Source organism: Maylandia zebra, linkage group LG7, assembly GCF_041146795.1.
Source record: "Maylandia zebra isolate NMK-2024a linkage group LG7, Mzebra_GT3a, whole genome shotgun sequence".
NCBI lineage: Eukaryota > Metazoa > Chordata > Actinopteri > Cichliformes > Cichlidae > Maylandia > Maylandia zebra.
Window position 1 is genome coordinate 44,706,484 of NC_135173.1, and position 24,626 is coordinate 44,731,109.

At 39.8% G+C, this 24,626-nt stretch overlaps 1 protein-coding gene across 1 annotated transcript in view; it reads right to left on the minus strand.

Annotated features, from left to right (window-relative positions):
* Positions 1 to 698: 698 nt before the first annotated feature.
* gnaz (guanine nucleotide binding protein (G protein), alpha z polypeptide) overlaps positions 699 to 24,626 on the minus strand; it is a 36,757-nt gene continuing 12,829 nt past the window's right edge. Inside the window, exons 2-3 of the mRNA XM_004538197.5 lie at positions 19,769 to 21,062; positions 699 to 3,319 (exon numbers count right to left, since the gene is read on the minus strand). Of these exons, the coding sequence (XP_004538254.1) occupies positions 2,975 to 3,319; positions 19,769 to 20,491 (1,068 nt within the window). The 5' untranslated portion in view covers positions 20,492 to 21,062 and the 3' untranslated portion in view covers positions 699 to 2,974. The remainder of the gene's footprint in view (positions 3,320 to 19,768; positions 21,063 to 24,626) is intronic.

Below are 24,626 nucleotides of genomic sequence, written 5' to 3' on the forward strand. Positions count from 1 at the left end.
AAAGGTGATTTATATTAATTTGAACATTGCTGGTTTCCAGATGGACTGCTGTGAGTATTTCAAAAATTGTTAAAACTACTGGGATTGGCCAACAAGAGTGCATTTTTATTTTTACTGTATTTAGAAAATGAAATTTTAAGCTGTCATGAGTTTTGGCAAGCTAAACTGCGATCATTTCTAGCGAATTTCTTAAGAGTTATTAGACCACAAAACCCAGATCTGTACACATCACCAAAGGTTTGTTGAGTGTGTTGAAACATTTTACTGCTACTTTTTGTGTTATTTTTCTTTAAAAGCCTCTGTCAGTGTCTCAATGAGCTGCTTAGTGCTACCCTCTGACAGCATAAGGCCGACCAGTTTGTACTTCAAATTTTATTTGGAAAATAAATAAATACACAAATAAATTATTTAAACTCCAGTCTCATTTGAATTAATAAACAAATTAATGAAAGAAATGCAGGACTTTGACCTTTTTTTTTTTTGCAGCGACTTCTCTCTCAGTTTTCAAAGTTGGCACCAACTCCAACCACATGACAGTCATAAGGCACAATTTCAGCCTTCTCAGAAATGAATTTTATTTATGTTCATCCCTCAAACAGATTCCCACTGTTGGTTCAATCAGTCCACAAAACAATATCCCCATGACCTGAAGACATTTCCCACACATGGATGTAGATCATGATGAAAGGAGGAGGATGTAAAAGGCAAAATAGTAGTTTTATTTAACGCTTGGTCCCCTGTGTGACATACTGAATGCTAAATCAAACACGAAAAAGTTTGTTCCACTTGAGCGTACTAGGATGGCCACAGGGTCATATCATCCTATTATAGGTTTGAATACAGTGAAAGTATTTTTTTAAAAGCATATCTTCTTCCTTTAGAGTAGGGAAGTTTGAAATGACTACTTGACTAAAAACTAAGAAGTGCAAAAATCCAAAAGTATTTGTGGACTCTATCAGCCCACCTGGTGATGCTGGAGTTTATACACTAATTAGAATGAAGTCTGTGTGCTGCTGTGCACCGTCACCCAATCACACGTAGGCCAAGTTCATTCTGCAGTGATTTAATTGCATACTTTAGGTCCGAGTTCTGCTTGGCCCAGTGGCTACATTGTACGAGGAGGACAAACACTTTTTTGTCATCGTTTGGACACTGAAGATGGAAGCAAAGTTTCAGACAGGGTGCTCTATTCCGAGTTGCAAAAAAATCACTCGATGCAGCATAATTACGAAAGAATATGGAGGGCCTGCGGCAGTCCGTCCTCTATAAACATTCCCCTCCCGAACACATTTAAAACACCGTTGACACAATCACCACCCAAAAACACATTTACTACACCATAAAAATTTGCATAAGTTGTTTTATTAATAGTTATTGTCCTTTTATACGTCTTTTTTTGTTTGTTTGTTTCATCGTTTTAGTCTGTTGTTGAAGTGGACATCCTGTAAAGTCAAGCCCTTGGCTGAGTTGTTCTCTGAACTAAAAAAAGAAAGGGTAAGAGGAGGAGTGGAGTGGGATCTTCCTCCTCTGTCTCTCACTCTCTCTTTATCGCACTCACAGCATCCCAACTCAACCGTTATTTTTCATGTTGTTTGAACAAAGAGTGTACCTTACAGTATATTTACACATCATACTGACTGACTGGTTTAACAATTTCCATTTAGATAATGCAAGGACGATTGAACTTTGAAAGTTTGCTTCTTTGTTTTCAGGTTCTTCTACAGTCTCCCCTTTCACCCCCAAACTTCTGTAGTGAGGTTATCTTCATCACCAGTATATTCATCATCGCCGTTAGCATTGTCACCATAAAAATTCTGATCATCATTATTATATTTATATAACTCTTTTCAATAGATTCCTCTCTGACAACTGTACAATCGTACACAGTGTTTGACTTTAATATATATTTTTGGGAATATATTATTTAGAACCTAGGAAAAGAGGAACATAATCCCAAAGAAAATATATTAGTATCCCAAAGTAACAAAATCATGCATGATTTAATGTCTTCGTCCATAAAAACTAAACCAAAAAAAAAAAAAAAGTAACATAAAGGATGGGATCCAGATTTATTTACAAACTGATCTTGGCACTGTTTTTTTTTTTTTTTTTTGTCTCTTGCTGGAAACGGTAATGAAAAATACTTTTGACTCTTCCGAGTGTAACATACTCCTGGTTTTAAGTCAGGGACCTGCTGTAAAAGCTGGTTTGAGAGACATGTTCTTTTTTTCTTTTCTTTTTTTTTAAGCGCAAAAAGATAAAAGAAAGAGAGGAAAAGAACAACAACAGACAGCTGATAAGGAAAGAACAGAAATGGTGCGTAAAAAACATGTTTCACTTCAACTTTAGACTGTGGCAGTTTCCTCTTTTCGGCAGAAAACCTGTGACGTCATGTTTACTGACTTCTTTTTCCCCCAGAAATACAGGCTCTCTCTCTGTCTCTATATCTGTGTCTCCTCAGGTGCCCTCGCCGTTTACTATTGTTTGGGTAAAAAGCCAAAAGAGAGCATTGATTCTGCAGAAATTATTTTCAATTAAGCAGCATTAACTGACTCAGGTTTCAGGTTTGACAGGCAGTTGGGGGCAGCTTTCTAAAAATTTTCCAGTGTTGCCTTGTCAAACCAGTGTCTGACTGAAGATCGCACGTGTGAGCAAACTATAAGGATGTGTGTTGGTGTGCATGTGTTTGGGTGTCTCTGCATACTCATATTCAGTGCAAACATGTAGGGTAGAAATCCCACCTCAACCATGGACCTTCAGCTCTGTTGTTTCCATTGAAACACTTGAATCTACAGTATTGTCCATCCCTCACTGTCTTATTAACTCATTTCCTTTCCAGTCCTCTGTTGCCCCCTCTTCAAAGAGATAAACTGCCCGGCAGGCTAACATGCCTTTGTTTATCCAGCCTCGCGGCAGGCTAACAGCAGCCCGCTTTTCACCCCCTACCACCACCCCACCCCACCCGTGTCAGGTCCTAGCATAGCCCAATGTATTTCAGATTGTTCTGGATGATCACGTCCGTGACAGCATCAAACACGAACTGGATGTTGCTGGTGTCGGTGGCACAGGTGAAGTGCGAATAGATCTCCTTGGTCTCCTTGTTGCGGTTGAGGTCCTCGAACTGCCGTTGCACATAGACAGCTGCCTCCTCATAGGTATTTTGACCTTTGTAATCGGGGAAGCACACTGTCAGGGGAATGCGTTTTATCTTCTCAGCCAACAGGTCCTTCTTGTTGAGGAAGAGGATGAGCGACGTGTTGGTGAACCAGTTGTTGTTGCAGATGGAGTCGAACAGACGCAAGCTCTCGGCCATACGGCTCTGTGTGAAGGAGAAAAGGGAAGAAAAGTAGTGGGGGGGGGGAATTAGATCATGAGAAAAATGACTTCATGACAAAGAAAATGTAGCATTTAGTTTGTAATAACAACTCAAACCAGCCCAGATTTTCGCATTGTGAAGAGTTAAGAACATAGACTAACCGAACTGGACTCATTCTGGTAGCTCGAGATTTCAGGTAAATGAGGACATGTTAAGTCTGAAATCATCCAGCACATGTCACAGACATCTACTAGACTAGCCAAAGGTACGCCTTCTCTGTTATGTCAACACAGACTTGAGACTAAGACAGCCGCAGACCTTTGTTTGAACTCTTATGCTCTCCTCTAAAACTGCTGATTATCTCTTCTTCCGTTGCTTGCTTAATCCAAGTCCTACACAGTGAAATGATCAGTCAGGGAAAACGTGTTCAAGTCTTTAGTCAAACAAACTAACTTATTCCCTAAAGAGTAGCTCACATATAAGAAAATGTGAGTGGCTCATGTGGAACACACTTCTATGGCCTTATATAGTTTGTCATAACAGAAACACTGTGCAGCTGAGACTTAGGAAAGCTTACAGAAGGATAATAAGAACAACACTGATTTCTCCCTCTCAGTGCCTACCTCTTTTCCGTTATGGTTCATTTGGATGCTGAAAACTTTTTTTTCCTAGCATGCTATAACTGTTGTGGCTTGATGACAAAGTTCACCTTCAGCCTTAAACTTTGATAAATAACATTGGAGCTTTTCAAAAAGTGGGTCAATTATCACATTTAGCCGTAGGACCACATTAGATGTCACATTCATTTTCTCTAAAGTGAGATAAAAAAATAGATTTCACAACTCTCTGATGGAAATCGCTGATGCCTGCTGTATCCTGCAGACAAATCCGTTAGCCATGACTTAAAGTAAGGGTTGAGCAGAGAGGACTACTAGCGAGAGAAATGAGACTACCACAGTTATGTGTTTTTTTTAAACTTTATGCAGCTCATTTTTGATAGCGTGTTGCAGTAATCTTTAAAAACATGCAGGTTAGGGTGCTTAAGAAAAAACAAAAAGCCTGCGAACATGAGTATGTATGCACTTTCTTACAGCTGTGCTCATGTGATGTTGATTGTATAAGGCAAAGCTAAGAAAGAGAAAGCTGATCTGTTCATGGCATCTGCTGGCATGTGGCGAGTGGCCAGTAGCTTGTGACTGGGAGGTTGTCAGATGAAACGCTGCTGTTTAAAAGGTTACAGAAACAACATGATGCTCTGAGCAAATCACAAGATCTGCACAGCATGAAAAAAAAAGAGATACTGAGGGAAATAGCACAGGATTAGGAAATCGCTGCCAGATTCAAAGTAAACCCTCATAATTCAGTGGTGTAAGTGCATTATTTTTGGATAATGATGAAAAGACTGCAGTTATGAGAAACTTGTATTGCAGGTATCCCTTAGATACTGCTCCAAAAAATGCATTTAAAGCTGTTAATGTGTGCCAAGAAGACCGCATTCACATGCACAAACTGTGTTAGTGCACTTTTTATGTTTTCTTATAATTATTTTATTCATTTCAGTGCTAGTTTTAAGCAATAAAAGCACACTCACGCACATATACATCACAATCTCCATACACTTTCACCAAAGTTTCCTCAGGCTTGATATTTACCCCCTAATTAACCTCTATATATTGTTTATACTTTAGCTAGTTTTATTTTTTGTACATCCAGTAATTATTCATTTTAACTACAGTACCCTTGATTATGCTAATTGTTTTGCAGTTCACTGAAAGAGCAGAAATGCCACCAGGGGTGTATTGACTGTGAAACTGAAAATGAATTTGTGATACAAACAGTCCGAAGTTTCAGTCCTGGTTCCTTGTACATTCTGCCTCTTCCTGACCGGCAGCCACCTTTTAAGCCTTATTAACAGAGGTGCCGTGCACAACAACTGTCTTCATCAAGGCACTGTAAATAGATAATTATGTAATGTTAAATAATAGTATATCAAGCTACTAGTTGAATCCTGAATGGGAAACAATACCTGAATACAATACTTTACAGTGGCTTGGTCCATTGCCTGTCGTCATCTAAGGCCTCAGTCACACAGACCAGTTGAGTGCCACCTGGCAACCACTGTCGCTAGGGAAAAATGAGCACTCCGTGACTGTTTGCTAGTGGGTATGTGGATTGCTGGCTGTTGTTTGGTGAAATCTACTAAAAACCTCTTTGTGATTGCTTTCATCGCTAGTAGATTACCGCAGTCACCCGTAGCTTGTACGGAAGATGCCAAATTTTTGCACACTCTGTAACTAACCATGGAGCAGTAATGAAATTTTGAAAAGTGCGACACAGATTGGAAACACAGACCATAGTAAATGCCGTGCCTAAACCACGAAACCATCACATTTCAAAATATGCTAATTTTACTTTGAGGGCAAAGTTTCACAGTATCACCACCGCTTAGCAAATAGCTGGCTATTGTTTGAACACAACTAAACATCTTCCAATGGGCAATGGCTACAATCTTCTAGAGACCAAAGCAATTTGAAGGACGTTGTCGATGCAGTGCTATAGTGCAACTATTTTCACTTAGCAACAGCAGGCAACTTCCACCGTCCACTCAGCAACAGAAAAACATGTGATTGGTCGTTACCAGGGGTCTCTACCAGACTGGTCTCTAAGTCTTTACAACTGGGATTTTGGCAATCAATTTCAATTTCAGCCACTGACAGCAACCCCCAACCGCTGCTTGGTAGGTAGTTGCCAACCAGTCTAACTCTTCTAGCACTCAGTAAAATGTAACATATTTTGATTTTTCTAACTAGATTATGTTACCTTTACCTTGCTTGTGTGTGATTCAGTGCAGCTGCTGTCTTATTATGGAGGTAGCAACATCTTCTAATCCATGTTTAGGAAGCAGGTCTGTGCACATATTTCTGCTTTCCTGTGTTTAAAATTAAAAAATTTCCAATGACCCTCCTTTTACTGGTTATTGGCACAGCTTGTGCCACCCCACTTTAAAAATCCTGGAGGCACCCCTGCATGTTGAAAAAATTAGGTTGAGAAATAACTGTGATAAAGTGGATTGAGTGGTGATAGTTAGCCAGATGAAATGAAAGCAAGCTAGTCTGGTGAAAGCTGTAATCTTTACAGACTGTTCAAGTAAAGAGTGAACTGTAAAGCCAGAATAATATATGCTTTTTTGAGCATAATTTAAATAGTGTAGTAGAAAGCTAAAGAAAAACTCAAAATCAAAGTATGCACTAAACCATTAACTTTGAGAATCATTAAATGGCTCCCTGGCAGTCATTTTCGCTATCAATGCAACAGTTTGACAGAGTATCCAATAATAAATGCACCACTGAAGGAAGCAGCCTCAAAAGTAAAAAAGAAAATCTGTTGTAACAGAAGGTGATCAACTCACCGAGCTCTGTCTAAATGTCTTTTTAAAGCCTTATTGTCCCATCCAGAAATGAGCTAATTGCTTGAAAAAATCAAAATGAGACACAACAGGAAGAAGGAAATAATTTTGGCTTTAGTGTTCAATACAAATTGCATAAGAGTGTGTTTGCCAAATCTGCTCTGCACTTAAGCATTTAAGTGCCTTTTTCTTTTATTGTCTGTCTGTTTTCCTTTCTGTTACCAGTCCCATGTCGCTACCTAATCAGATTGAATCACAAGCTCTCCTTCCTTCACAAGTGTGCATCCCGGGTGCTGAGACCTAAACATTGTATACCGCATATGGTCCTGTCAGGCTGTTTGAGTTCACTCCTCCTTTTTCCAGGGTGTCAAAACAAGAGCCCAGATGGTAAAGAGAGCATAGCAGGAGACAGCCAGCTGAGCCAAGGGACTCTCAAGTCTCCTCACCTGGCCACCTATCACTTTACAGCAAGTGTTTCCTAACGGGGGGTGGAAGGAGAGCAGGGTTGGGGGGTCCCCAAAGTACGCAGACCCCCTCCTTTGCTTCAAGCACCCACTGATGCAGACATGCTCACACATATGTGCACGCACACACACCCTGCTTCCCCCTCACCTCCTCCTGCCAGAGTACTCAAGAGAGCGGTGTGGGCTTTAATTAAGCTTAAGTATTAATGAGGAAGTTCATCACTGTGTCATTGCTTTGTTTCCCAAATACAAGCCATTTAAGTGTGCAGCCATCTCTCCATTACTCATTAAGGTTAAATTTACATGTCACTGCCTGACAAGAAATGACACCCTGCATCTGTCTGCCAAGGTTGCTTTTTTTCTGTCAACATATTTCTTTTTTTTCCCTGTTGCACCTGAGAGTTGCATTATTCAGACCGCTCCCTTTCTATTTCCGCTCTCTTTTTAATTACTAATGTTGTTACTGTGGGCAGCAACACTGCAGGGTGTAGCTGTTACGAACAGGCAAACAAACATAAACACAATGTATTTGTACACATGACCAGAAGCACTTTTAAAAAAAAAAGTTGAACATGAGCTAAACAAATTTAACAAATTCATCTAGGCTATTTTGTTTAATATTTTTGTCTGTCACCTTATTATGACAATGATGTGAATAAGACAAAGTTCAAAGCACTCTAAGAAAAATATAGAGGCCATGACAGGTACTAGGCTTGTATGTCGCTATAACAAGGGTCATATATATCTTCTGTATTCTTAGTCATATAATGGAAAGCTCTTTTTCCAAAACACCATTATTTGATACGAAGAAACATGATGGTAATGCCTTTGATAACCCATTAGCCAGTTAAGAAGCACAGGGCTGGAAATATTTCTGTCTGAAACACATTTAATGCCCGAGCGATTCTGAAAAACAGCCACTACTGTTCAAAGTCACCGATCAGGGAAAATGTTTTACATCCAGGCCCGTTCACACATCATCTCTGCTGTAGCTTGAAAGATAAGGCACACACAACAAAGGTCCACATTCGAAAACGTGAAACCCTATTCGTTGATTTCCAGCGTCCTTTCATGTGACAGGTAATGAATTCCCATTTGAGAGATTACTGAAATAATAAATGAAACAATAGAAGTAGAGCTGACAGTACAGTCAGCGTCTGTGCTCATGTTTGGCAAACACAAGCTTAAGCAAGCGCTAATCTCATATCTATGCTTTTCATTTTCCCCTCACAGATAAAAAGAATTGACTGCAGTTGCTCGGCGTCAGCCGTTGCATATAAACCTGCGCTACATATTCATAATAACACAAACACTCGAACAGGAACACAATACATGCATGAAACTTCATCTATTCTCTCCAGCGCTGCTGTTTATTGTACCCCCCCCCCCCCCGCTCCTTTCCCTTCTCATCCTCCCTTCCCTAGTCACAGCTCACTGTCAACAGCACAGGATTAGGAGCATTTGACTGGCCTGTTGCTAAGCAACAGTAGCCGTGGTAACCGATTCATTATGAAGACAGGGATGGGACAGCGAAAATGCATCAGGCAATGGGATGATGGGTAAATATACTGTAATTATTATGGTGCATTTTCTGTCTTGCGCGAGTTGATGCATGGAAACGGAACCAGTGTTTTATCGGTCAGATGAGTTCTGATTTTTTTCTGCTTGTATGAATCCTGAATGCTGAAACCACTTAAGTGATCACCGGTCACAGCATTAAGGTATCACAATAAAATGGGACCTTTTGTTCTTGAAAGCAGCTTAAATGTATTTGTAAACATGCGCAGAAAAATCTGATGAATGTCTCAAAAGTTCTAATGACTGTTAAGAACACCAACAACGACCACACACCAAATGTGGTTGTGCAATTCAGCTTTCCTTTTCAGTCCTCTTGTGTTGTTTGTCACTATGTTTAATATATTTCTTATATATTTCTTACAAAGCCTCAGGGCAAACTTTTCTATTAAACCATCCTGCAATGACTGGGTTCAAACCTACAGCACTTCCACCTTACTCTGAGAAATCAGTGAGTCAGAGATGCACTTAAATGAAAACTGATGAGTCACTCTTGGGTAGGACTATTGAATCAGTACCCTGGTTTTTGTTCATGAGAAACTTGTTGTAATGCAAAGTTTTAATTCCCACGAACTAATGGTTTTACACTCTGTGACTCAATTGTGGCACTTCTAATGTAGATGTTAATAATCTTTCCAAGTGTTTTCATTGAATAAAATGTTCGATATTTGTGATGCAATAAAAAAAAATATGAATGAGTCTACGCAAATAATTTGCATACTGTGCAAATTTATTCAGTGTTACTGACATGCTTTTAACAAGGTCAGAGATATTTAAAGACCTTTAAAATGCCTCATTATGGAGCCAGCTGCTCTAACAACATTATTATAATGTGTCAACCCAGCTTCATTTTGCTGCTTTTGATTTCAACTTTATTGCAGATTATCTTGCAAAATGTTAAAGCAAGGATGTGGTCATGCCTTGTTATCTAAATCTTTGGAGTCTACATTGCTGACTCCCTATAACCTAACTTAAAAAGATGGAAAATGTAACATTTCTCAGAAATGTATAAAAAATGTTTCCCCTGAACGGAAGCTGCTTGTTTCCGGCAACCTTTGCGATGTAGCTGTGGTGTAATACTGCAACCTGATGATCATGTAGATTTATTGGGTGTGGTGTGGCAGCTGTACTAAATTGCCAGAATTTATACCCAAGTTCCTCAATTTTAAACCACTAAGTATCCAATATAAATATCTGTTATACATATGTATTTTATATGTAGCGCTGTATAAACAACAGACTTTGGACATGTATAGTCTTTGTTGTGTCTGTTGTAAGACAAGCCATAGCGTTTTGACACTGCTTGTTGTGTCTGTTGTAAGACAAGACATAGAGTTTTGACACTGCTTGTTACATAAGAGTCTTACACTTCCTGCTTCACACATGTGTGCCCTGCATTCTGTACTGAATACTAATTCATTTTAGTTTTAATGTTTTAAAAGTCACCAATGTTTCGCTTCGTAATCACCATTTTTGTCAGAATCTGCACTTTTTTTTTAATTTTTGCTTTTTTTCTAACCACAAAAAGTAAATGACAGTAAAGTACAGAACAACATCTAATGATCTGTAGGCCTCACTTTCATCAGTTAAGGTCAGAGTTCATGATTCAACAATGAGAAAGAGATGGTAGTGTGATGGTCTGGGTCTGGTTTCTGCTTCAGGACCTGGACGAATGACAGAACCATGAGTTCTGTTCTCTACCAGAAAATTCTGAAGGAAAATATCCAGATATTAGTTTATGTCCAACAGCAGCAAGTCCACCTCTGAATGAAGGTTTTTAAAGTGGCCTAGTCTGGATTTAAATTAGATTGAGATGCACTGGCATCACCTTAGAAGAGGCCTTTTCTGCTTGAAAAGTCCTCCAAGGTGAATGAATTAAAACAATTCTGCAAGGAAGTGTGGGCCAAAATTCCTCCAAAGTGATGTGCAAGACTCATCGTCAGTTATCACCAACACTTGATTGCATGTTTTCAACCAAGTATTAGATTTAAGGGGTAATTACTTTTCACAAAGAGTCGGGTAGCTTTGGTAGATTAATTCAGACACACAATTTCTCTGTGTAACAAACATGTTAACTTGTTCTTCTCTGGCTGTTTTTGAGCAGCTTACCTTGCCTGTATGCTAATGTAGTTTTAAACTTTGTGCAGAGCTTTAGATTTTTAACCAGATTTTTCAGCACTGTAATACTATTGGTTTTGGTTTGTCTCATCACATGAACCCATATGAATTGTGAGATTTGTCTTGCTGATACAGCACAAACCTCAAAGTACGCCTGGTTTGTATGCTAGATACTATCCGCTTTGAGAAAACTGCAGTATTTGATACTTTTGGACTGAAAACTACCTGATTATCAAACTTTTGTTTTAAAATGGCAGCATGTGTTAACCACTAAGACATGCTTAAAATGGCATATAAAATATAATGTGTGCCCATGTCATCCACATCTTATAGCTACAGTACAGTAAACAACACAAACTACCATAAATTAGAACATTAGTAATAAGCATTATTTTTTATTAGTTTTCACTAGAGTTAAAAATTATTGTTGACAATGGTTATTATAAAGCAATATTAGTTACATGCTCTCTTGTGTAATTTTGACGAGTATGATTGATGTGACTCGGTGATTAGCGCTGTCACTTCACAGCATGTGGGTTAGCTACAGTGGCCCCTAGAGACAAAGCACGTACAAACCCCAAAACACATGCAAACCCCAAAACACATGCAAATTCCAAAACACAACGGAAGTGCTCCAGGACGCTAGGGGCAGTGTTGAGCTTTTGTTACCTAGTAACTACACAAGCCAGGAAGTACCAATGACAGGATTTACGCTGTATCCCAATTCAGGGTCTGCAGCCTTTTTTTTTTTTTTTTTTTTAACTTTATTTATCACATTATAGACATACAGTCAAGTAAAACAGGGATCACATAAAAGATGACATTGTGGTAGTACAATGAGGAACAGAAAGAGTGACAAGGACAGTGAGACAAAAGTGAGTACAAAAAATAAAATAAATTAAGGGGAACATAAATAAACAAAAGTTTGCAAGAGCCAAAATCAAGTTAGCAGTTTCAATCGGTTACAGATGTTAACAGTCTTGAGAGCCTTAGTGTTTTTTGATGAGGAGATTGTCCTTATATATTGTGCAAGTTCCATTTTTAATACAAGAAGTTCAGGCTTTCTGCCGAGGACTTTGCTTTTGTGTATATGAAATTTTGCCAAAAATAAAAACCAAATTTATAAAAAAGAAAGCATCATTGTCCTTGTCTTTAAAATTATAATAGCCAAAGATAACATCCTTATAGTACAGTTGAAGATTAGGGAGAACAAAGTCAGTAATAAACTTGTGGAAATCCTTCCAGAATTTACACGTAAATTTACATGACCAAAACAGATGAGAAACTGTTTCAGGTTGCTCGGTCTGCAGCCTTAAAGGCCGCATTTTAAGGCCGATTACGTCACAGCGACACGATGAAGGCTGTCCCAATTCAAAGGCTGCTCGAAATGCAGCCCTCAAATGCGTCCTTAATTTTCCTGAATTTTAAGGATGGGTCGGTGTAGCCTTCATGGCCCAACATATCCCAGATTTCATAGTGCGGTGGTGGTGTGGATAATTTTGCTGAAAAAAACAGCGGAAGCGGAGTCGCCGAAGAGTAAACTTTCGGAAGTAAGTACTGAATATTATGTCACTTATTTATGCGCAAATGTTTTTATAATGAAGAACATTAAAACATGTTGGCCACATGTCGGGAAAGTTATGTGACATTAGCGATGTTTGTACTAACTTGGTTTTAAAGCCTTTACTTCAAAATATACGCCGTTCAATAGTCGACCTTAATCTTACAGAGAATGTGATGATTTTATGGATAATTAAAGTCAGTCATATATCCACAAACACAACAAGCTGAAAGTCAGTGATGCTGCTCGGTTTGCAGTCCTGAATATCACGGCACAAGGAGGATTCACTGCACTGTTAATGTTAGCTATGTTATATTGCTGCCTCTGTTCGGTGGTGTCGAGCCAAACGGACTTTAACGTGTGTTTGAACAGCTGACGGTTCACTCGTGAAGCTGAAAGAAAGATGCTTTAATCACAGGAGTCACACATGTGTCCACTGTACCATCTGGGAACTCTTCTTGTTTCGTAATAACACAAACACTAAAACCTCCTTCTTTTGTGCTGTTTTGTAGCAGTGTATACACCTGAGACTGCCACCTGTCTGTCTGTCCTGCACTCGCTCTCTGTTTCTTTCTCTCTGATTGTGGAATAAAAGTATGAACATGTGTTTATAAGTCACACTTGTGTTTGAATCCTGCAGCTTATCACACATTTGATTTCCATGTGTGACAACTGCAAGTGTCCAGAGTAAGGACAGACTGAGGGACCCACTGCTGCACATCATCTGTGAGGCTTTGCACCCCTGATGATCCACCAGGACAAACTCAGCAGTGTGTGAGGAAGAGGAGGAGGAAGAGCCAGCAGCAGCTGACAGATGGAGAGAATAGACAGACCGTTCCCTGTTTGTGAAGGACTGCTAGAAAAGTTTAAAATAACTAATTGTCTGTCCTGAATCATTCTTATTAGGTAATGTTCAAATAATTTTATCATTCCAGTGTTTTCAGTGTGGGAGAAAGTACTCAGGGCCTTCAAGTTACACACTATGAAAGGCAGCAACAAGTTTAATATTCAGAAACCTAAAGTATGTATCAGCAGCAGAATGGACCTAAAAATAAATGTTTGTTCCAGTTCTATGAAGCTTTGAGTATTTTGGATCAGTAGCACTGCTGTGTTTGTTGCATCATATTGCTGTAATTGTTTATATGCTTTATATATTCTGAGGTAAGTTGATCTATAGTGTTACATCATATTCTATAAGGATGTTATGTGTTTGTAGACTTTCTGCCCAGTTTGACCCATTTAGTAGAAGCCAGCCTGTTTAAGGCTCTGATATCTATTCTGTATGACTGAAAGCAGTTATGACATGGTCTGATTTTCTCACCCAATAAAGGAATATTTCATATATCAGTCTACTCTTCATTTTATCAGAAACAGTTATCACAGCTTGTACATTTTCTTTTTATAAATATATGTAAGCAATGAGCCAAATTTAGTAATGCCAACATACTGAAGGAACAACATTTGTCTCTTATATATGATACACCTATATATGCACTGTCAAAGATACTTGTCTTTGAGTGAAGATTTAAGGTGATAAGACATATAAATAACTGCAACTTGAATCTGTACTGAAGCTCAGTATTTGACACAGAGTTCATGTTCACTGCTGTAATAGCTAATAATGATTAATATAATAACTATAATATTGGCCATATTATATTTACATTGCCAAAGTGATATGACTTTAGTCTCATGAACAACATTAGCTAATTGTTATTTACTAACTAATCTTAAATGACTGTTCAGTACAGAAATGAAGCCCAAAAATCATGTTTTACTGTCCTGTGGTCTCAGCCTCAGATACTTATCAAATCACACAAAGCTCTTGTAGAAACAAACAAACAAATGAACATAATATGTTCTCCTTCATTTCTGTCAAACCAAGTTGTATGACACGTTTCCAGCAGTTAGTATCATGGTTGCTAGGCAACCTGGGAAGCGCGACGGAAACTAGACCGTCCCATACAGACAAACTTGCCGTTTATTTTGCAAATCGAGCTCATCACTGCCCCTAGCGTTCTGGAGCACTTCCGTTGTGTTTTGGGGTTTGCATGTGCTTTGGAGTTTGTACGTGCTTTGTCTTCTCATACACACTGGGTTGGCCCTAAGCTTTCACGCAAAAACTTTTTATTTAAGGAATGCTATGTGTGGTTGTTCCCATTCACCTGCCTGAGCTCACAATGATCTGTGTAAATTAGAGCTTCTAAAAAATGCATTTTTTTTCTTCTCTTTGTCAAGTTGCCCAAGAAAGATCAAAACTTGCTTTTGCAAAAATGCTTAATGATTAAATTATTACTTTGAGCCAAAGAGCATGGATATCTTTCCTCTTGCTTTTCCAGCCAAGAATTCCCCTTGACACAAGTGTGAATTGCATTAATTGTCCAACTAAAGAATAAAACTGTGTATTCACAGTCAAAACAACTTTACATTGAGGGCAATGATAATGATAATTGAAACTGCAAAGCATGTATAAATACATACAAATTGTACTAATTGAACACACATACAGGTTGAATCAGATGAGGCAGCATATCTCCAAAACTAGTTATACACACCAGCCACTTCATTAGGTACACCTGTTACCTGTTCAACTGCTTATTAATACAAATGTGTAAACAATCAATGACATGGAGGTATGTGACATCATCAAGACAGGTAATTTAAGCGGCTTTGACTGTGGCATGGTTGTAGTATTTCAGGTTTTTTGTGGGATTTTCACACACAACTGTCTCTAGGATTTACAGAGAATGGTTTGAAAAAGAGAAAATATCCTGTGAGCGGCAGTTCTCTGGTCAAAATGCCTTGTTGATGTCAGAGGTCAGGGGAGAATGGCCGAACTGCTTTGAGCTGACAAAAAGGCAACAGTAACTGCAATGACCACTTGTTACAGCTGATATAAGCAAAAGAGCATCTCTGAATCCAAACCTTGTACCACTCCTGTCATCTAAGAACGGAAAACTGAAGCTATCAGTTCGCAGAGGCTCACCAAAATTGAACAAGAGAAAATTGGAAAAATGTTGCCTGGTCTGATGAGTCTCAATTTTCTGATGGTAGGGTCAGAATTTCTTGTAAACAACATAAAAAGATGGCTACATCCTACCTTGTATTAAAGGTTCAGAATGCTGGTGATGGTGTAATGGTGTGGGAGATATTTTCTTTGTACACTTTGGGCCCTTTAGTAACAGCTCCACAGTCTATCTGGATGCTGCTATTGACCATGTCCATACTTTTATGGCCACAGTGTATCTTCTGCCATGACACGAAGTTCCAATCATCTCAAACTGCTTTCTTGAATGTGGCGGTGTTCAAGACACAGTTCACTTTACTCAAATGGCCTCCACAGCAGCCAGATCCCAATCTAGTAGAGCACCGCTGAGTCGTAGTAGAGTGGGAGCCGAGTCTGCAACAACTTTGTGATGCTATTATGTCAATGTGGATCAAAATCTTTGAGGAACCTTTCCAACACTTTGAGTCTATGCCACAAAGCATTAAAGCAGTTCTGAAGGCAAAAGAGATCCAACCCAATACTAGCAAGGTGTCCCCAATCAAGTGGCTGATGAGGGCATTTTTGGTTTTTAAATTCATAAGTATATCATGCATTTTCCTGACAATCCACATAACTCCCCTTCCTTTGGATTTATACACTCTGATAGCTTTCCTCGCCTTTGTTTGAATAATAAAAGTTGTTTTTCCTTGCACCAGTTAACTCCCATTGCTATACAGTGCCTGCACAATCTGCTAATTCTCACAGGTACAACCTCACACTTTATTCTGTGAACTCAATTAACACCATACTGCATTTTCTCCTCAGACTTTATTTTTAACCTATAAAGCTAATTGATTTCATGTTCCAACCTGGCTCGATGTACACCCTGTTTTATCCGGGTAACCCATGCATTATCAGGCCAGTCCACTTCCAGCAATGACCAAGTTTCCTCTGCGCTTGAGCTATTTCTGGAGTTGACTGTAAAACATCAAGGTGAAAGTGGATGCTGGGATCGTGGAAAAAGTGAAGCAAGAGACGATCTCCCCTCATAACCAAATACAATTATATTGTTGATCCTCCGTTATCCCGGAGGCAGTTAAACAAGAAGTAACTTTTCTAAAACACTCAGATAAGATGATGAATATGCTATGGAGAAGAAATCGTTTAAATTCCAAAACCATGAAGAGAAGATAACAAACACAAGCCGTTCCCCTCTTTTAGACAGATATAAAATAACTGTGATTACTACATTAAGGCAAAGAGAATCCATTTCACCATCCAAAAACATTAGATAAGGAACTTAAAATGTAGATAAGGCTTTCTAAATTGAAAACTAAAACTATAAATGAAGTTCAGTAAAGCAGTATCATTCCGTGTTTTGAGTAGTCTTGGGTACCATGTCACAAGTGGCTACCAATCTGAATTAATGTGGCTAAGTTCATTTTTGTTTATTGTGGTAATTACATTTGTTGCACAAGCAGTTATCAGAAATTTTATTGGCGTCACAGCTGTAACAGCAGCACCTGTCAGCAGCAGCACATGGTTTGGTTTTGCTCAGTGGTGTGTTTTGCAAATTTTACACTGTAAAGTGGCAGCATTACAAAATGTTCCCACACAGAAAACAAACGCACAAAGTGGAACCACAGTTTACTGTTTTTCGGTGGGGTTTTTTTGCACATTTAGCCCAAGGTAGGAGAAGAGCTTCATGTTTTAATCGAGAGAACTATTTTGGAATCTGGATTTATGCAGGGAATTAAAAAGTCCTAGATCCTTTGCCTGTTGAAAAATAAAAATGACAAAAAATCTTTGTTTTCCTTAGAAGAGATCATGCAACCAAAGTTCCCTAAATTTGGATACTGTGCATTTGCTCCCTTCAGTTTGTCTCTATTAACAGTTGCCTGCCAGGGTTTTCAGGAAAATGTGCAATTAATAATTTTATTGGTTTAGAGGAGACCAGACTAAACATACAAGTTACAGTGGGGCAAAAAAGTATTTAGTCAGCCACCGATTGTGCAAGTTCCCCCACCTAAAATGATGACAGAGGTCAGTAATTTGCACCAGAGGTACACTTCAACTGTGAGAGACAGAATGTGAAAAAAAAATCCATGAATTCACATGGTAGGATTTGTAAAGAATTTATTCGTAAATCAGGGTGGAAAATAAGTATTTGGTCACCTCAAACAAGGAAAATCTCTGGCTCTCACAGACCTGTAACGTCTTCTGTAAGAAGCTTTTCTGTCCCCCACTCGTTACCTGTATGAATGGCACCTGTTTGAACTCATCATCTGTATAAAAGACACCTGTCCACAGCCTCAAACAGTCAGACTCCAAACGCCGCCATGGCCAAGACCAAAGAGCTTTCGAAGGACACCAGGAAAAGTATTGTAGACCTGCACCAGACTGGGAAGAGTGAATCTACAATAGGCAAGCAGCTTGGTGTGAAAAAATCAACTGTGGGAGCAATCATCAGAAAATGGAAGACATACAAGACCACTGATAATCTCCCTCGATCTGGGGCTCCACGCAAGATCTCATCCCGTGGGGTCAAAATGATCATGAGAACGGTGAGCAAAGATCCCAGAACCACACGGGGGGACCTGGTGAATGACCTGCAGAGAGCTGGGACCAAAGTAACAAAGGTCACCATCAGTAACACACTACAACGGCAGGGAATCAAATCCCGCAGTGCCAGACGTGTTCCGCTGCTGAAGCCAGTGCATGTCCAGGCCCGTCTGAAGTTTGCCAGAGAGCACATGGATGATACAGCAGAGGATTGGGAGAATGTCATGTGGTCAGATGAAACCAAAGTAGAACTTTTTGGTATAAACTCAACTCGTCGTGTTTGGAGGAAGAAGAATACTGAGTTGCATCCCAAGAACACCATACCTACTGTGAAGCATGGGGGTGGAAACATCATGCTATGGGGCTGTTTTTCTGCCAAGGGGACAGGACGACTGATCCGTGTTAAGGACTGAATGAATGGGGCCATGTATCGTGAGATTTTGAGCCAAAACCTCCTTCCATCAGTGAGAACTTTGAAGATGAAACGAGGCTGGGTCTTCCAACATGACAATGATCCAAAACACACCGCCCAGGCAACAAAGGAGTGGCTCCGTAAGAAGCATTTGAAAGTCCTGGAGTGGCCTAGCCAGTCTCCAGACCTCAACCCCATAGAAAATCTGTGGCGGGAGTTGAAAGTCCGTGTTGCTCGGCGACAGCCCCAAAACATCACTGCTCTCGAGAAGATCTGCATGGAGGAATGGGCCAAAATACCAGCTACTGTGTGTGCAAACCTGGTAAAGACCTATAGTAAACGTTTGACCTCTGTTATTGCCAACAAAGGTTATGTTACAAAGTATTGAGTTGTATTTTTGTTATTGACCAAATACTTATTTTCCACCCTGATTTACGAATAAATTCTTTACAAATCCTACCATGTGGATTCATGGATTTTTTTTTTTCACATTCTGTCTCTCACAGTTGAAGTGTACCTCTGGTGCAAATTACTGACCTCTGTCATCATTTTAGGTGGGGGAACTTGCACAATCGGTGGCTGACTAAATACTTTTTTGCCCCACTGTATGTAAGCCTCAATGGCTTTACTGAGTAATCTTTATTTCTTAATTGTTCCAGGAAACTCAGTAATCAAACTACACAATTGTTACCTTAATTGTCAGCAAATATCTAACAGCACCGATTCTAAAAAGTGTTTTGAACATATCCCTTAATACTTTCAGAGTGATGTTATAGCAAACAATTTCTGACACGAACTAAAAACCATGTGTGTCTCGGTGGATCCATGTGACCACAGGAGGCTTATCTGTGCTCTAGAAGGGGATGCACAGAGAGGAAGTGACACAGCAAAAATGACTTTTCGGAAGCCATTTCTTACATTGATTGTTTCATAGCATGAATATCCAAGCTGTGAAACTGAACTACAGTTCACTGGCAGGTGATTATTAGATATCTCTGCTTTTAAGTTTGCCTGTCAAAGAATCAGAAGTAATCTTACAGACTAGGATGCTGCTGATAAGATAAATGGTACCTAAAATCCACACAGTAAATCGGATAAATGGTGTTTGTTGTATAAAAGAGATGAATTGTCTCCACTTTAATGTTCTAATCTGATGGTGAGAAACATCCCTCTCTCATGACTGCAATTAACTTTTAACAAGAGATAATAATTACTGAATTTGTGCAAATTGGGTAGATATTTGCCTCGTCCCTCTTCACACTACTCTGAGTGGCTGCTGCCTGTCTGCATTTGTTTAGGCATCTGTGCATAAGAGCATTTGCACTGTCAGAACAAAAGTTGGGCCTTTTTAAAGCTGAATTTTCTTACCGTCTGGTTGTCCTCGTAGAGTTTGAGGTCATAGCCGCTTAGCTCAACACAGAAAATGATTGCTGTCACGCCCTCGAAGCAATGAATCCACTTCTTTCTCTCCGAACGCTGTCCGCCCACGTCTACCATCTTGAAGGTGAGCTCCTTAAAGGTGAACTTGTTCTCCACAATCCCAGTGGTCATGTCACGGGATCGTAGGATGTCCTCGACCGTGGGGATGTACTCGGGTGCAGAAATGCGGTCCAGGTCATTTAGGTAGTAGGCAGTGTTGTCCTCTAAGTGGTATTCATTGGATCGTTGAAAGCACTCCTGGACCCCTGAGTCTGCCCACAGACGTTTCATTACCCCTAGCAGCTCTGGAGTAATCTCCCCCTTGCTCTCAGCTGGCCCTGTAAGGGCAAAGAGCTGCACAGCATCATAGGCGCGGTCAGGATTGTGAAAGTCAATTTTAAGAGTGCTGAGAGCACGGATGATGCGGGTGAGAGAGTCGATGGCATTGTACAAGATGAGTGGCTTGTACTCCTTGCAGGCTTCCAGATTGAAGCCTCCACTGTGGATGATTTTCATCTGTTTGACTATGGTGCTCTTGCCAGAGTTGCTGGTGCCCAGCAACAACAGTTTGATCTCACGCCGCTGCCGCTGACTCTCTGAGCGCAAGTGGCGGTCGATCCGCCGCGAGCGCCGCGCCGCTTCCTTCTCCTCCGAGCTCTGACGGCATCCCATGGTCCTCCACCACGTGGTAAACCCAAAGGAACTCGTGCTGCTACTTGATGGGGAAGCAAATAGTAATGAAGTGGTGACTGAATATGTGGCGGTAGAAGGAGAGAAGAGGGGGTTTTGTGTGTACAGGCCTTCAGAGATTTCACAATAGACTAGTTGAGGACAAGACAGGAAAGCTACCACACTGACGAGTGACTCAGGAGTGTTTCATGCTTTTTGTTCAGGGGCAGTCTGTGAGTTCTGTGTGGGCAGAACCCAGACTTGTGGGATGCCCACACAGTGGCCTGGCTCTGAGGTCTGACTGCCTACTGAAGCCTGGGGTTCATAGCAGGGGCTCTCCCTGAGGAAATGTTCTGGAGGAAGGTTCGAGAACGTTCAGTGTATGTCAGTAGAGAAAGTGTTTAGGCTTGATGCGAGCAAATAGCAAACCCCTTTCACTCTCTTCCCACATGGCTCTTGCAGTGTTTTGCCCTTTTTCAGCCTCTGAAATCATCCACCAAAGTTGTATCTTTGGCCTGTTTTGCTTGGTCTTCCTGTGGTGAAATATCTCCCAGTCAACTGAAGGCCTCCAAATCTGCCAACACACAAGACAGAGAGGAGTCGTGAGCAAGATAAATAGCAACAGTTTTATTAATGACAATTGTGCTGAAGCGACAATTCATTATATATGTTTTTGTTTTTCTGGAGGTTAGAAGCTTACTTCAGCAGAAATAGTTACCACTGGAGGAATTAACACTTACCTACTTTGTCTGGTACCTACACAAACAGATCAGCTGACAACAGACTCTCTCCTAGGGGAGTGAGGTTCATATCATGTCCATTTTTTGTGCAATTATAGACAATATGTTTTCATTTGCTTGTAATGGATTGTATTTTTTGCATCTTAAGTCAATGGTTATAAAAGCGAAAGTTACATTTAAAAGCTCCATTTGGCAATACCTTTTAAATCAGTCATAGTATTTACTGTGAAAATACCATGTTTTACATTTTGTAGTTAGACTTTTTGCAGTACAAACTTGAAGTAATCTTTTTTTTTTGTCTGTCACATCATTGTGGAGGAATTTTGCTCCACTCTTCTTTACAGCGTTGCTTCAGTTCATTGAGGTTTGCAAGAATTTGTTTCTGCACAACTCTCTTAAGGTCTTACCACAACACTTCAGTCAGGTTGCGATCTGGACTTTGACTCGGTCATTGCAACAACTTGATCTTTCCTTTTGCAAACATTCTGTTGTGGATTTGCTGCTGTGCTCGGGATAATTGTCTTGCATGACCCAATTTTAGCAAAGTTTGAGCTGTCAGATAGATGGCTTCACATTTGACTCTAAAATACTTTGGTACACAAAGGAGTTCATGGTCCATTCAATGATTACATGGTGCCCAGGTTGTGTGGCTGCAAAACAAGCCTGAATCATTTGCCCTAAACCACCATGCTTAGTATGTGGGATGCCCACACAGTGTGCTGATATGGTTTTCACCAGATGTAGAGCTTTGCATCTTAGCCAAAGATCTCCACTCTGGTCTTATCTGTCCAAAGGACATTGTTACAGAAGTCCTGTAGTTTGTTGAGATTCACCTTTGCAAACCTAAGCTGTGCTACCATGTTCAATTTAGAGAGAAGAAGCTTTCTATTGGCAACCCTTCAAAAAAGCTATACTTATTCAGTTTTCTAATTGTGCTGTCATGAACTTTAACTAAGATGTAGCTCAGGTTGGGTTTTTTTCTGGTTTTTTTTATTTATTTATTTATTTATTTTCTGAGCATTGCCCTGGGGTGAATTTGCTGGGATGTCCACTCTCAAGAAGATGGTGGCATTGTGTTAACACACACTTGAATGCTCCAGACCTGCAAACTGCCAAAACTCCTGCTTTTATAGAGATGCTAACACTTATTGATGGTCAGTTAATCTCTGTATTTTATTATTAGTATCTGGTGTCCTCTTTCCCTCTTCTTTCTATGTAAGCAGTAAGTGTGCTTACTTTTAAAAACTTCTCTGATTGTAACTATTAACATTTTGCTCGAAGACTGGGACTAAGTCGTTATCCAAACAAGCTGCATACTAAAGGCCATAGACGTACTTATGGTAGGTGTTTGAATGAGGGAGCTCTAAAGGTGCTGGTAGATTTATTTCTGAGCTCGAGGGAGTAGGGATAGCACTGCTTTTGGTTTTTATGCCAAGCCAAGCTCTAGCCTAGTATGACATTATTATCTGCATATTTATGCAAAACTGAGAAGAAGAAATGAAAAATAAATGCACTATTGATTCTTCCTTGATCCAGCAGATAGTTACTGAAAGCACGCTTACTAACCTGCACACTTCCCATTTAAACATTGTCATAATACCTATGTTCTGCCTCTTCAGATTACTTCCCTTAACAGGAGTCTTTTGTTACCACTTACTCTGAGGCAAGCTAACCCTGCCTATCCACTTAACAGTACCACACACAGACTCATTTTATGCACAATCAAGGTCAAACATAGGATTGAACCAGGCGAGATAAACTAAAAAAACAAAAAACAAACAAACACTATCCACCGTTTGAAAGGGAAGTGATGCAGTGTAAACAAAAATGTGTTTTCTCTTGCAAACAACAGCATCTCATGCTAGTTCCCTCACAAGCCAGTGTCTCTGCCTGCACTCTTTCTGCGCTGGTGTTCAGTAAAACAAGGTGAAATGCTTATTTACTATCAAAGTGGAAAATAACAGGCTCAAGCCAGCAGGTGCCTCTCATGCTTTCATGCTACTGCAAAGCTCTTACTCTTTGTCCAGTCATATGTGTGGCTATCTTTCATATTTCACATGCAAATAGTTTTCGTTCATCTCCCATTTTCATACATTATTTGCATATGGCATCACTTTTATTTAAATAAAACAAATACTGCATTGGAAGAAGCTTGAATTTACATAAATGTCTCAAATGTCCAGAGGCTGACGTGAATAATTACAAGCAAGAATAACTGTGCTACTGTTGTTTCTATCAGATTCAGCAACAAATGGGTGCACACTGGAACAGACTAAGCGATGGCAGAATATTGGTATTATCTTTAGACACACACAGAGAGAAGGAGAGCACCTTTTTTTACTCTGGTGCGTGGCGTCCACTCTTCAAAAGACAAAGGACAACAAAGCAGAACAAAGCCATAATAAAGCATCATGACACAGACAGAAAAGAGAGTTGGTTCCTGGCTTCAGGCACCTTACTACCCTCTCAAAATGGCAAAGCCAGCCAAACCGGTTAATGCACATCACTGATTTTTAGAGCCCATGAAACACATTAAAGCTGCGTGCGAAGTCATTCCATTTTGTTATTTCACAAATATGCAGCTCTGACATTTCTGCACTTTTTGAAGTTATACCTCTTATTTGATAATTTCTGTGGAAGTAGTGCACTGGTGAAGTAATATTAGACACATTTACACACTGCATGGAGAGGAACGTGGCCTTTTTCTTCCTTACACATGGATAACTAGAGCATATCGCAGCAGGAACCCACAAAATTTTAACAAAAAACAAACACAAATTAATTAGGAAAGTGCCTAGAGGATGAAAACATGCTTACTCTTTGTAACAAATTATACAGTCTAGTTTAAAGTCGAAATAGCTCCAAATGCAAGCCACAGCAAATAAATAATTAGCTTTTAAAGGTCAAGAAAATATCATTTCTATATCAGGATTTCACATCATGCTTACAGTGCCAACTTTACTTTACAAGGATACATCTCAGGCTTTGGTAAAACTTACAAAGAGTTTGGCGCAAAGACTTAAAATGTAATTGTAACCAGACACAATACTATCACAAAGGCCCCAAATTCATTCCACAGCATGACAACAACCCCAAATATATCCAGGCAATATACAACAGATGCCACTGTGACCTGATCTCAACATCATGGAGCCAGTTCAAGAATACATGAAGACAGATGAAACTGAAGGCGCCTACAGACTGTGGGCTTTCAGCAGTCTTGTAAACTGCATGCCGCTGTTGACAAAAAGACCTCTGGACGACACACACAAGCAGCATTTCTGATGTCACAAATGACGTGAAGCCTATGAGCTGGTTCGAGTCACATAGGGTCATTTATGTAGCGTGCCTCAGTCTCCTCACGCCATATCTCAAGCACACCTCACCAGTTTTTTTTC